At 37.0% G+C, this 13,801-nt stretch overlaps 1 protein-coding gene across 2 annotated transcripts in view; it reads left to right on the top strand.

The window, feature by feature from the left end:
• Positions 1-13,801, top strand: part of stk10 (serine/threonine kinase 10) — a 65,966-nt gene that overhangs the window by 23,457 nt on the left and 28,708 nt on the right. For both annotated transcript variants that reach the window (XM_048165433.1, XM_048165434.1), the window contains exons 3-4: positions 10,296-10,344; positions 10,745-10,894. In XM_048165433.1, the coding sequence (XP_048021390.1) occupies positions 10,296-10,344; positions 10,745-10,894 (199 nt within the window). The remainder of the gene's footprint in view (positions 1-10,295; positions 10,345-10,744; positions 10,895-13,801) is intronic.

Below are 13,801 nucleotides of genomic sequence, written 5' to 3' on the forward strand. Positions count from 1 at the left end.
ATAAAGTAAAATTGCATGATATAAACTCACAATTCTGAGAAAAAAAGTCAGTCTTTTTTCCCTCAGAAATTGGACTTTATAACTCACAATTGTGAGAAAAAAGTCAAAATGTGCGAGATATAAACTCGCAATTTATTGCATGAAATGAAGTCAGAATTGCGAGTTTACATCTTGCACTTCTGTTTTATTCAGTGGCAGAAACGAGCGTCCATAGGTTTTGGCCCATTTGTTTGCAAAAAAAAAAATCGACAATCTGAATAGGCCATAAAAAATTATGATCGGTGCATCCCTCTCTCATTTATACTTGTAGTACCTCTTCTTAATCTGAAGTGTGTAATTTTAGCACCATTAGATTCAGAAACAGAATTGCAAAAGCAATGACTGTTTTAAGAAAATAATCTGTCTCTGTATATTAAAGTGAAATTGGAGAACTATTTTAACATAAATATACACACATGACCTACTGTACCACCTATCATTTATCTGCGGAGTTGTTGTTGAAGTCTGTGGCAGTCAGCAGCCGTGTGAACATGAAACAGGTGTGTGAAGATCTCTGCCCTCATCCGTCAGGGGTCAAACGTGCCATATCTCTGCCCGGACTCACGTGTGTACGTCACCGTCTCGATCACCACATGTCAGCTGTGGGGTTTTCTGAACTCTTGTAAACTGTCGCTTCTAAGATCCAATTAAGCAGCCAGATAAAGGATGACAGCTCAAGACTGCTGTCTCTCCGTCTGCAACATAATCTTCTCTTATCCTCTTTTTATCTCCATCACACACTCTTCTCTGCTTCAATACATTGTGCCTCAACAATCAGATGAAGTCATGTTATGTCTAACATTTCAGCGAAGGTCAACAATATAGGATTGTTGTATTATTTGAAGACGCTATGCACTATGATGAATTAGGGCTATAATCTGAACTTCAGTCAGTGTTTCAGCTCAATTGTTGATTCAGTTTAGTTCAATAACTGTCAATGTTGCAATTGTTTTATTTAGTTTCAGCTGAAAAACTGTAAGTCATTCAGCTCAGTTCATTCTTATCTGATAGTGTCAAATTGATAATATTTCCGAATGTTAGTTGTCTTTTAAGCCCCATGAGTAAACAATATGAGAAGACAAAAATAGTAGACAAAATTGAGTAGATAAAATAAACAAAATGTCCATTCAGTGATCTGTTTAACATATTGTATTATTGTATACTACATGTTATTTCACATATTATTAAAAATAGTAGGCAGGTGGATGTAAAGTTTCCATACAGTTGTCAGCATGCTACTGAAATATTTCATTCTAGAGCATCATGGAAAATTCATGATTGTGAATCGTGTCTCATCTCTCTACCAAGAATTTGAATGAAGTCGTTTTAGCCATCTGTTGTGCATTACTTAAGAATAAACGTAAGTGTGGAGCTCTGTGCCCGTGAGGTGAAAGTGATAATCATCATCATTAATTATTAAGCAGGTTGAATAGGATTCAGGGCACGTGTCCAGAGTCAGTCATTATTGACTCCCGCATCTGTTAACAGTGTTGTGGAATTGTCTCATTGAATCCTCAATCGTTTCTGTTTGTTTAACCTCTTGTCGCATTTGCCTGAGATATGTGCGTAGGCGCTCGAGGAATCTCACCGGTGCGCGCGTTTGCTCAGACTCTCACAATCTGACTTTGTTCTTGTGGTCTGACTGGTTGTTCTGCCTTCCTGTACCTGCAGGCATTGCTGTATATGTCATCTAGAACATTTCAGAAATTTCAGTAAGAAAGTAACGTGGACGTAGACGCTAAACTCACGGTGACTGGTGTCTTAACTGTTTTTGAACTATGGATTTCTTACAGGCAATGACTTGGATACACCTTTTCTATTGATTTTAATTAGTGAATTAAAATTGATTTCGTTTTGTGAGGAATAAAGTGAGAAATGTCAAGGTGCTATAAGAACAGGAAGTGGTGCAGTTGTGTTTTAAAATATTTTTCATATTTGAAAAACCTTCAAAGCTTCATGCGCAACTAAAATGCAGGAAGCAATTTTTTTGTCAATTATTGTTGTCGTGCCAAAAAAAAACAGGAGATATGATATGACAGAAGAGGATTAGGGCCAAGCAATAATAAAAAAATAAAACCATCTCGAGATTAAAGTTGTTAAATTTCGAGAAAAAAACTCGTTAAATTTCGAGAAAAAGGTCAAAATAAAATGTTGAGAATAAAGTCATTAAATTATGAGAAAAAAGTCGTTAAATTCCGAGAACAAATTTGTTCAATTATGAGAAAAATGTCGTTAAATTTCAAGAAAAAAGTCGAGATAAAATGTTGAGAATAAACTCATTAAATTATGAATTTGTTCTCATAATTTAACGACTTTTTCTCGTAATTTAATGACTTTATTCTCATAATTTAATGAGTTTATTCTCAACATTTTATCTCGACTTTTTTCTCGAAATTTAAATTTAAATTTAATCTCGAGATGGTTTTATTTTTTTATTATTGCTTGGCCCTAATCCTCTTCTGTATATGACTTTATGCCAAGGTTGAAAAGTCACTTTAAAATATCAAATAATTAGATAATTTGACATTTTCAATGATATGGCACTGTTATTTCACATTCATATTTCAAATTGAATAACCTCATGAACACCAAACACTTAAAAAAAAAAAAAAAAAAAAAAAAAAAAAAATATATATATATATATATATATATATATATATATATATATATATATATATATATATATATATATATATATATATATATATATATATATAAAAATTCAAGAGACCTCATATGGCAAAAAAAAAAAGATATTTTATTTAAAAATACATTACTCTAAATATATAGATTTAAAAATATGTCTACATAAATGTATTTAAGATAAAATTAAAGATATGAGCGTTGACATGTATTCAAGGTTTTCCCCTCAAAACCAACATGAATACCAAGTGGCAACCTCCCCCTTTCTCTCGTGAAGCCAATATGGAAGTAACTTAAACTGCGATTCATCGACTGGCCGCTAGGGACAGGCTCCAAAAGAGAGCATAATCTCATAGAGTCCCATGTTAAATTGGCCAAGTTTATAGCAGAAAAAAACATGTTTACAAGTTGGTTCAAATTGTGGTTTTGGTCTATACTGCTATTTTTGCCCTTCATGACAACTCTGAGGGGGGTGAATTTTTTTATAACTTATCCGTTTAAATTATATTAAGCCTTAAAGTTCTGCATAATTAAGGGCGTGGTCACTTGAGTGACAGGTAGATTGCGCTGCTGTCTGTGAGCCGTCATGTTACCTCAGCTGCCGCTGAATTTGGCATCTCAGCCGTATTTGTGCTCGATTATTTTATACAATTATAAAATATGGCTTGCTGCATAATATTCGAGACTGATGTGTGTCTGTGTAGATGTGCATAGACACAGAACACACGTTGTTGGATCGTGGCATTGGCTGAAAGTTTTGGTTGTGAGATTTACTACAACGACAATGGCGGGAGGATATCAAAATCCGACAGCACTGCTTGGATATTATAACTAAAACTGCTGCACTATTTTGAAAAAATATATACTTTGGACACGGGCTCATTTGTTTGTTAGATACGATCGTATACAGTTTTACAACATAAACGCTGCTCAGATTGCATCCTTTCTTGAAGAACGATGACAGAGAGCAGATCATTCAGAAGAAATGTGACATGTTTTTTTGTTTTGCAATGGACACTCATATTTTACCCAAGTGCCACGGATTGGATTCATCTCGCGATCTCTATTTCATTATAAAGGTATGAAGTCCCATTTGATTTTCCATGTTGTTATTTGCACACCCAACACTACTGGTGTTGGAGCATCTATATCTTAAAAAACACCGTAGATTGACAGTAAACCTTTAGAACGTTCTGATGATAAAACTTGTCTTCATTAATATTTTAGATCGTATCTAAGATAGATATATAGCTCCTTTGCTGCTAACATGGTCACGTCGAGCTAGGCGGGCGTGGTTTCAGCAACCAGTCATATCAGCTCAAACCACCTCCCCGCCTCTTTGCCCATTTTCAGTTATCCGGGAGTGACGTGCGGTGACGCGCAGCTAAGATGGCCGCGGCCTCATTTTCACTTCAAAACTGCTGTTCAGAACTCTATGGGTGACGTCACGGACGCTACGTCCATATTTTTTTACAGTCTATGATGAATACACACTTTTTTTTTTGTCTTATGCTTATTTGTCATTGACCCACAAATCATCGAATCTTAAGTTACCATTGCTTCTATGCTACCTAGTGACTATATTTTCAGGATCTTGTAATAATAGCTGCAATGTTGGATATGCACTTCCTGTCCATTCCCTCTGTAAACACAGAGTCATGGGTCTATTGTTCGGAAACGCCTGGATTATCCGTCGGGCCATTGACTCATTGGACAGTGTTGGCATTGCATGTGTTCAGTAATGAATATGCTGAAAGTGAGGTTTGTTTTGTGTCTACTGTTTGCAACATTTATCCATCTATCCATTATCCAAACTGCTTGTCCCATGCAAGGGTCACTGGAATGGTAGAGCCTATGCTAGCATCTCGGGCTGTAGGTAGGGAAACACCCTGGAGGGATAGCCGGTCCTGTCATATAACAATTATATAATAGCTGGGTCATGTGACAGGAGAACTTGTTTAGAGACGTCAGCCTCATAATCTGCTGTTGTTTATGGCGAGCACAGATTCATGTCTCTAAGGCAAGCACTACTATATATTATATAATGATAAAATATTTAAAAATTCTGCCATCATTTACGCACCTTCGTGTCGTTCCAAACGCGTAAGTCTTTCGTTCATCTTTGGAACACAAATGAAGATATTTTAAAGAAATCGAGAAATTTCTGTCTCTCCATTGACAGCCTACGCAACTACCACTTTGTTGCTTCAAAAAGTTCATAAAGAGATTGTAAAACTAATCCATATGAATTGAGTGATTTAGTCCAAATTTTCTGAAGAGACTCGATCACTTTATATGATAAACAGATTGAATTTAGGCTGTTATTCACATTTAAACATTTATAAACAGAAGGTCAACGAACCTGCTTGACACGGAGAATGAACCTCATTGGTTCTTGTGGAAGCTCTATGACTATGTAAATCACAGCCAATCAGAAGTGTGTGGGTGGAGTCTCTCTGCAAGAACAATGCACTGGCAAGGTACATAATCGAACTTGTAAATATTACACCATTTTAATGTTATTAAAAATAAATACAGAGCAGTGGCGTGCAGTGGTGTTCTGAAATGAGGAGGCACATTTTTTATTTATTTATGAATCAATGTAAATTCATGTGCATTACTGCGTATCTTCCTTGTTAAATGAACATTACTTTACATTACATCAAAAAAGAAACCAAATACAATTCTATTTTGTAATTTTACATTAACAATGTATTGTAATAAATGTTCTATTTATCAGAACCAAGTCAATCTCATCAAGTTAGTGTTTTAAGCATGTCTACATTCATTCCAAAATAATAATAAAGGCAATAATAATTTAAACAATATATTTTGTGTATTGATGTTTTACTTTAAGTCAACTTAGGATATTTTGGATCATCACACGAATTGTATTTTTAATTTCACCAAGCTGATTGCACTAAAAAACCCGCAGTCATCATGTTTTCATTCCATTTCAAGTTTGATTTTGACGTGACATAAAGCGGTGATATCTCACTGGGTGATCTGTTTACTTACTTTTCAATTAGTCTTCCCATTGACGCCATCATTTGTTCATTCAAACTGACGCGCGGAACGCACACGTCAACGAGAGGCGGGATTTATCGCACAAACCAATCATATTCAATTACATCCAATCATAGCGCGATGGAGACATTGCCTCCTCTCACGTGACTTTCCCCCATTCATTCTCAATTACCCCCCCACAAAACCCACCACATGCCGGGGGTCTGATGGTTTTCTATGGTTTTCTATGAGAGCAAAGGGAGGCATGACTCCTGCTGTAACTTTACCTGCGGGTGTCGCTGTTGGGCAGTGTTCCTTAAGAAATTAGAGGGACTTGCGCTCTTTTTTTAATGTCATAATTTGCAATATTTGTGTTGTTTTATATGTAATATTGATTATTTTCTCATCCTATTTTTTTTTTTTTTTTTGAGGAGGCACTGACTCCCTTGCCTCCTCGGAGGAAACGCCCCTGATACAGAGACTGAAACAGTCTTTTTCAGAGAATACACTTGTTTGTTCAGAATGAGTCCACAGTTTGAAAGTTTGTTTCCTTTCATTTATTTTCAACATCTGAGGTGAATTATCCATTATCGTTTTCAGTATGGCAAACTGATATTCAAACTCGCATTATATGCTTTATTTAATGCTAAAAGAATGTAATTAGTACCTGAGATTATCATTGTCATACTTTGACGTCGCGGCTGGAAGAACAAGATACAGAGTTTTGTTGTGTCTGGTTAAGGGTGGGCATTGGCGACCTATACCAATTAATAACCACATTGCAACTAACCAGAACACCCTAACAAGCACACATAGCAATGCCCTGGCAACCAACCACCAGTAAGTGTAACAAAATAAATAAATATATAATAGTGCAATGTCCCTCGTGAGTTTGTTTGCATGTCTGTCTGATTGTACAAATATAAGTAGAGGGATTCAGGGGTGAAATTGCTGACCATCACAGAAAATAGCAGTTTTATTAGATAATACATTGGTTTGTTAGGCTGTCGCCATGTCTCTTTGCTTTGGTATGCAGTTTATGTATCTTGGAGGCAGTCATGAAATGTTGTGTCACTGTGTTATCGCCTCCATCACTAAATATACACACTTGTGTTTACCAGTCCACTTGGGTCGACCCGTGAGGGCGGTGAGCTTTGCTTTGGCAGGACAGTATTTCCATGAACAAATCACTTTCAATACTTCTGCAGTTTTGGCTCAGTATCGACAAGACATCAAAAACTCTGCTGTTCTGGTTCAAGAATGTGTCTAATGATGTACATTCCTAAAGGAGTAGTTCACCCAAAAATGAAAAATGCTGTAATCATTAATCGTGTCGTTCCAAACCCATATGAATTTAAAGAATGTTACAGTGACAAATCAGTCATGTTCATCATACAGTGTTATCGTATGACTTCAGAAGATTTGAAATATATTAAACATAAGTCATATCGGGCCTTGTAATTTTTCAGTCAACGTATGGACAGAGAGCAGCATAAACATCTCTGCTAAACATCCCCTTTTGCCTTCTACACAAGTAAAAAAGTAATATAGGTTTGGAACGACATTACATGATGGCACAGTATATGTTTTTGGGTGAACTTCCTTTTAACATGTCAAATCTGTGACGCATGAGGACTCATCTTAAAGTAGGTCAGGATCAGATCAAGATCTATCATCTGATTGATTGCAAATGATATTTGTGACACATTCCTTCAGTTTTACTCATCTGAAGACTCTCCTTTTCTCTGTCAGTTCCTGTCGTTTTTATGACATTTTTAATGATATTTAGGATTTTTTTTTGGCATTTATCATTTGAAAAAAACATCGTGCAAATCTGCAAACTAATGTCAGTGACAGACAAATTACTGTATGTGAAGATCTTCTTGGTCAGTTATTGTTTTGGTGAGCAATGCCAAAAGTAGGTTTTCTTGGCTTACCATAAACAGAGAGACAGTTACCCCATTAATCTAGACAAAACTATTTCCATTTCTAGTGATTCAAGAACATGCTTTGAATGCAAAAATCCTTCAAAATATATTACTGTTTCTTTGTCTTGTGAACTCATCACAGTGAAGAATAATAAACAGTTTTGCTACACGCACAGACATACTACTTCCCGAAATATGGTTTCTTATTTGAACACATGCGATGGTATTATTAGTCACATCATAGCATTTCAGTTTTTATGATATATGATTTTATGATGCAGAATTACTATTGGGCCTAACTACCTAACATATATTTAGCTTGAGGTTGGTTTATATTGATTAATTATTTCAGATGACCTCTAGAAGTAGTTCACATCAGTGTTGTGTTGAACTTATTCAAAAGGTGTTTCATTTTTGTGAATTTTTACAAATACATTTTTTTTTTTTCACAGCAGCTCTCTAGGACCGAACTTGCCTACCCCTGGTCTAAAAGTGTCCCCTGAATGTGTCTGTGAAGTTTCTGCTCAAAATACCCCATAGATTTTTTTTTAATTCATTTTTTTAACTGCCTATTTTGGGGCATCATTAAATATGCACCAATTCAGGCTGCTTCCCCTTTAAATCCTCGCGCTCCCCGCCCCCGAGCTCACGACTGCCTTAAACAGCCTAAACAAAGTTCACACAGCTAATATAACCCTCAAAATGGATCTTCACAAAGTGTTCGTCATGCAACATGTCTAATTGCATAAGTACAGTGTTTATTTGGTTGTTTACATTTGATTCTGAATGAGTTTGATAGTGCTCCGTGGCTAAAGCTAACATTACACACTGTTGGAGAGATTTATACAGAATGAAGTTGTGTTTATGAATTATACAGACTGCAAGTGTTTAATAATGAAAATAATGATGGCTCTTGTCTCCGTGAATACAGTAAGAAACGATGGTAACTTTAACCACATTTAACAGTACATTAGCAACATGCTAATGAAACATTTAGAAAGACAATTAACAAATATCACTAAAAATATGATATGGATCATGTCAGTTATTATTGCTCCATCTGCCATTTTTCGCTATTGTCCTTGCTTGCTTACCTAGTCTGATGATTCAGCTGTGCACAGATCCAGACCTTCTGCCCTTGTGTAATGCCTTGAACATGGGCTGGCATATGCAAATATTGGGGGCGTACATATTAATGATCCCGACTGTTACGTAACAGTCGGTGTTATGTTGAGATTCGCCTGTTCTTCAGAGGTCTTTTAAACTAATCAAATTTATATAAGAAGGAGGAAACAATGGAGTTTGAAACTCACTGTATATCATTTCCGTGTACTGAACTCTTGTTATTCAACTATGCCAAGGTAAATTCAATTTTCCATTCTACGGCACCTTTAAGAACTGAATGAATCAAAATGCAGCCACAATTTCCTCATCTTATGAAAAAGAATGTGTAATAAAGATAAAAAAAAACAACAACAGATAAAACATCCGTAAATGTGTTAAAATAGAGGAATAAAAACTAAAATCATCAGCATAGTGTGGAAATTCATGCACAGATCTGACAGGCCAGTGACAGAATTGCTCAATTTCCATATAGTGACTTGCTTGCTTGCATTTTTTTCCCGTTAAGTTGTCATTTCTACAGCCCACAGTGGAAACTCATAGGTCCAAAATTCTGCTCTACATAACTGTATATTAAATATCAGATTGGTACGTTCAGACATGTTCTGATTGACTGTGATTTTGTCACGTGCAGAACAAACACATTTCTTCTCGCTGGAAGCTTGTTGTGTCGTGTCTGGCTAAGACACAAAGTAAATGATTACCTTTCACAAACTGTTCGTGCAGTTTAATCTTTATGCCAACTATATTTCACCCAGATCGTCATAATCTCAGGACAATGTTTGCATATCTGACAAGTCAGATATTTAGACCAGGATAATTTAAAAATCATGATGGGGAAAATCAGCATTTATTATTTTTTTTATTTTTTGTTTTTTATAGTTTATTATTGTATATTATTATTATTGGTAGTAGTAGTATTATATACAACCCCAAATCAAGAAACGTTGGGACATTTTGTAAAACGCAATATAATCAAGAATCTGTTAATTATTATTATATTTATTCCGAAACTATAAAATATTTTAAGTCGGTATGAAACAGATGTTGTGATAGACTTTTTTCTTCCCTATTGTGACGTATATCCGAGTGAAACTGCTTCTCAAACAAGAACAAATGTAGGGCGGGGCTTGATTTTGTCCATGGTGAATTGATTGGATGGTTGTGGTTTGCTATTGGTGGATCTCATGTGAGTGACAGGTTGCCCCGCCCTCGCGTCAGTAAACACATCATCAGAGATGTATAAACACAGAAGTATTCCATAACAAATAAGAATTGTCAGGTGGCTTTAAGCATAAAAGAGTCATGAAGTCCATTCCTCAAAAAACTCTATGATGACCGATTCAGGTAATCTTGAATAAACTGGATCAATCTGGCATTGTTCTGTGATCTGAATAACTGGGAACGTCCAGTGTTCTCACTTACACTACGCCACCTTTTCCTGTTTATGTGAAATGAGTCTTTGTCAACTCCACTGAGTTCTCCTGCATCTGAATTTCCCAGAAATCTCTCTCCTGCACAAAACCCTCTTAAGTTGAACCTTATTTCCCCCCACAGATAATGATCGAGTTTTGTGCTGGAGGTGCAGTCGATGCCACCATGTTAGGTAAGACCTATATCTCATACTTCTTCCTCTCATGTTCTTATTTTTATAAAAACCCCCTGCAGCTTCCTTTTGATGATCTTGGTCATTAGCGCATGGGTAAGTAGGTAAACTCCCTTTTTTACAGCAGTTTAAACAGGATATTGCATTATTTTAGATGTTTTATGAACGAGTCAGTCAAGGTCACTCAGAGTTCATAGTTTTATAGATTATAAAGAGATCACGCTGTATTATATTATATTATATTATATTATATTATATTATATTATATTATATTATATTATATTATATTATATTATATTATATTATATAACAATTTCTATTTTTGATTTTTTTTCACATTATGAGATTCACTCAATTGGTTCTCTGATCTGAAGAGTTTGGTGTTTGTTTATTTCTTTAGAGTTGGACAGGGGTCTTCAAGAACCTCAGATCCGGGTGATCTGTAAACAGATGTTGGAGGCTCTTGTGTACCTCCACAGCATGAAGATCATCCACAGAGACCTGAAGGCTGGAAACATTCTCCTCACACTGGATGGAGACATCAAGCTAGGTTTGTATATGAACTGTCAGACTATCAGATTTCAGTAAGCAGCAGTTTAAAGTCAGGTAGTCTTTTTTTTTCCTGTTGTGACGTACACTTCTTGAAAAGAATGTAGGACGGGACTTGATTTTGTCCATGGGGAATTGGTGGATTGATTGGATTGTCTGACCCTTGTGCCAGTAAACACATCATCAGAGAAGAGCGTTGAAAGAAAGAAACAAAAAGTGCCACACTTAGTCTCATTTGGGCTATGCAAAAACACACCTGGAAGACTGGAAGGTGCTATGGTCTGATGAGACCAAAATTGACCTTTTTAGACTGAACTCCAAGTGCTATGTTTGGTGAAAAGCATACATAGCACACCACCGAAAACACACCATACCTGCTGTGGAGCATGGTGGTGGCAGCATTATGTTGTGGGGGTGTTTCTCTTCAGCAGGGACTGGGCAATTGCTCAGGATTGAAGGGAAAATGGATGCTGCCAAGGACAGCTGAAGATGGGCAGGTCATTCACCTTCCAACACAACAATGATCCTAATCATACCACCAAAATAACATCTCAATGGCTTAAGGATAGGAAGGTGAATGTCCTTGAGTGGCCATGACAGAGCCCTGACTTAAATCCCATAGAAAATCTGTGGATGGACTTGAGAGAGCAGTCCATTGCCACTCACTATGGAATTTGACTGAACTTGAGCAATTCTGCAAGGACAAATGGGCAAATATTCCCCAATCTAGGTGTGCAAAGCTAGTACAGACATATCCAAAAAGATTAATGGCTGTTATTAAAACAAAAGATGGCTCTATGAAGTATTAAATCAGGGGACTGATGACTGACTTTTCCAACCCTGTTATTCTAATTTTTCAGTTTATTATTTTTCAGAACTGTTGTTTTTTCTTTCATTACTTGAAATAAATACACTACATAAGCTGGAAAAGTTTTTTTTTTTTTTTTTTTTTGATTTCAGGTTGTACGACAAATAAAGTAACTATTTCAAAGGGGCATGATTATTTTCTATATAGCCACCGAAGATTGAACTTGTTGGTCCAGCACATCCTACAGATGCTTAATTGGATTGAGATTTGGGGAATTTGAAGGCCAGGACAACACCTTGAACTCTTCGTCATGTTCCTCAAACCATTCCTGAGCAATGTGTGCAGTGTGGCAGGAGCATTATCCTGTTGAAAGAGGTGTTATGAATTGGTTAAACCCCTACGCAAAGAGAATGAAACTCGTAACAATTAACAGGGATCCTATTAAAAAAGATCCCTGGAGTCCCCGCTCTCACTCCCAGAACTTTACAGCAACAGAACACTTTTGAAGTGCAAGGAAAATGAATTCATTAAACAAGAATAAAGAGCAACATAAACTTTGGGAGGGGTAACAGCCAAAACAAATAACAAGAAGCAAAACTAACATTTACAAACTAACCTGGAAAACAGATTACAAAGAAAATACAAAAACTCCCATCCCTGCGAACATAAACAGGAGAAAACTAACAAAACAATCAGGCACCCACCTCCCTACCATGCTCCAAACAATGGTCAGGAAGAGAGAAGTCGAACGTAACAATAATAAATCACAACTTAGTAGTTCACTTAATTTAACAGGTTGCAACAAATGTCTTGTATACCGATACTTCAACAATCACTCATCACACAGTAGAAACTAACACAGAGGAAGTCATGAGAGCGGGAAACCGATGTTTCCATCATTCTGGAGGCTTAAATACAGCTGCAGTCACTCCAGTCGCCAATTAGATCCATCTAAAATTCAGCTCCACCTGTAAGCAGTTACAGCGAAGAGACAAGAAAGGGAAAAACACATGAAGGAAAAGAACCCACACACACAATATACACCTTTCCAAACAATCCTCAAGTAAATAGCCTTTCGTAACAGAAGCCACTTCCACCAGGAAACACCATTGTCATGAAGGGGTGTACCTGGTCTGCATCAATGATTGGTGGCACGTGTTAAATTTGCCGGACCTAGGGTTTCCCAGCAGAACATTGTCCAGTGCATCGCACTCCCTCCGCCGGCTTGTCGTCGTCCCACAGTGATCCGGTGCCATCACTTCTTCACACACATACACGGCCGTCCATGTGATGTTAGAGAAAACGGGACTCATTGGACCAGGCAACCATCTTCCATTGATCCATGATCCAGTTCTGATGCTCACGTGCCCATTGTAGGCACTTTTGATGTTGGACAGGGGTTGTAACACATTCCTCCCATAACCATCAGTGACATTTTGTGTGACTTGTGCCACAGTAGACCTTCTCTTGGCTCAGACCAGACAGGATAGCCTTCATTGCCCTCATGTATCGATGAGCCTTGGGCACCCAACACCCGATCCCTCCTCGGATCACTGTTGGTAAATTCTCAGCACTGCTGAAGACACCCACAAGCCTTGCCGTTTCAGAGATACTCTGACCCAGTCGCCTTGACATAACAATTTGGCCATTGTCAAAGACACTCAGATCTCAGATATTCCTGCTCATTTCTCCTACATCCAACACCTTGATTACAAGAACTGATTGTTAGGAGCCTTGTTAGGAGATGATCAACGATATTCATTTCACCTGTGACTGGTCATAATGTTTTGGCTCATCAGTGTGTGTATGTATATGTATGTGTATATATATATATTACTGCTGCCTGTCTATAACAGCATTTGCATCATGTGTGCAGCTGTAATGCCTTAAAATGCTGTCTACTTGGGCAGCTCACTAGGTTTTGTAACGGAGCTGAAGTGTGACCTTTGGTAGAGTGTAGTTTCTTGTGTCTGTGCTATTAAATCACAAAAGATCTCTTACTAATTCTTTTGACCTCTCTCACACCCTTGAACACACACACACGCACACACAATCTAAATTTCCCTGAAGCCCTGCATTGTTTTTTTGTAGGTTGTGTTG

Source organism: Megalobrama amblycephala, linkage group LG18 (assembly GCF_018812025.1).
Source record: "Megalobrama amblycephala isolate DHTTF-2021 linkage group LG18, ASM1881202v1, whole genome shotgun sequence".
Classification (NCBI taxonomy): domain Eukaryota; kingdom Metazoa; phylum Chordata; class Actinopteri; order Cypriniformes; family Xenocyprididae; genus Megalobrama; species Megalobrama amblycephala.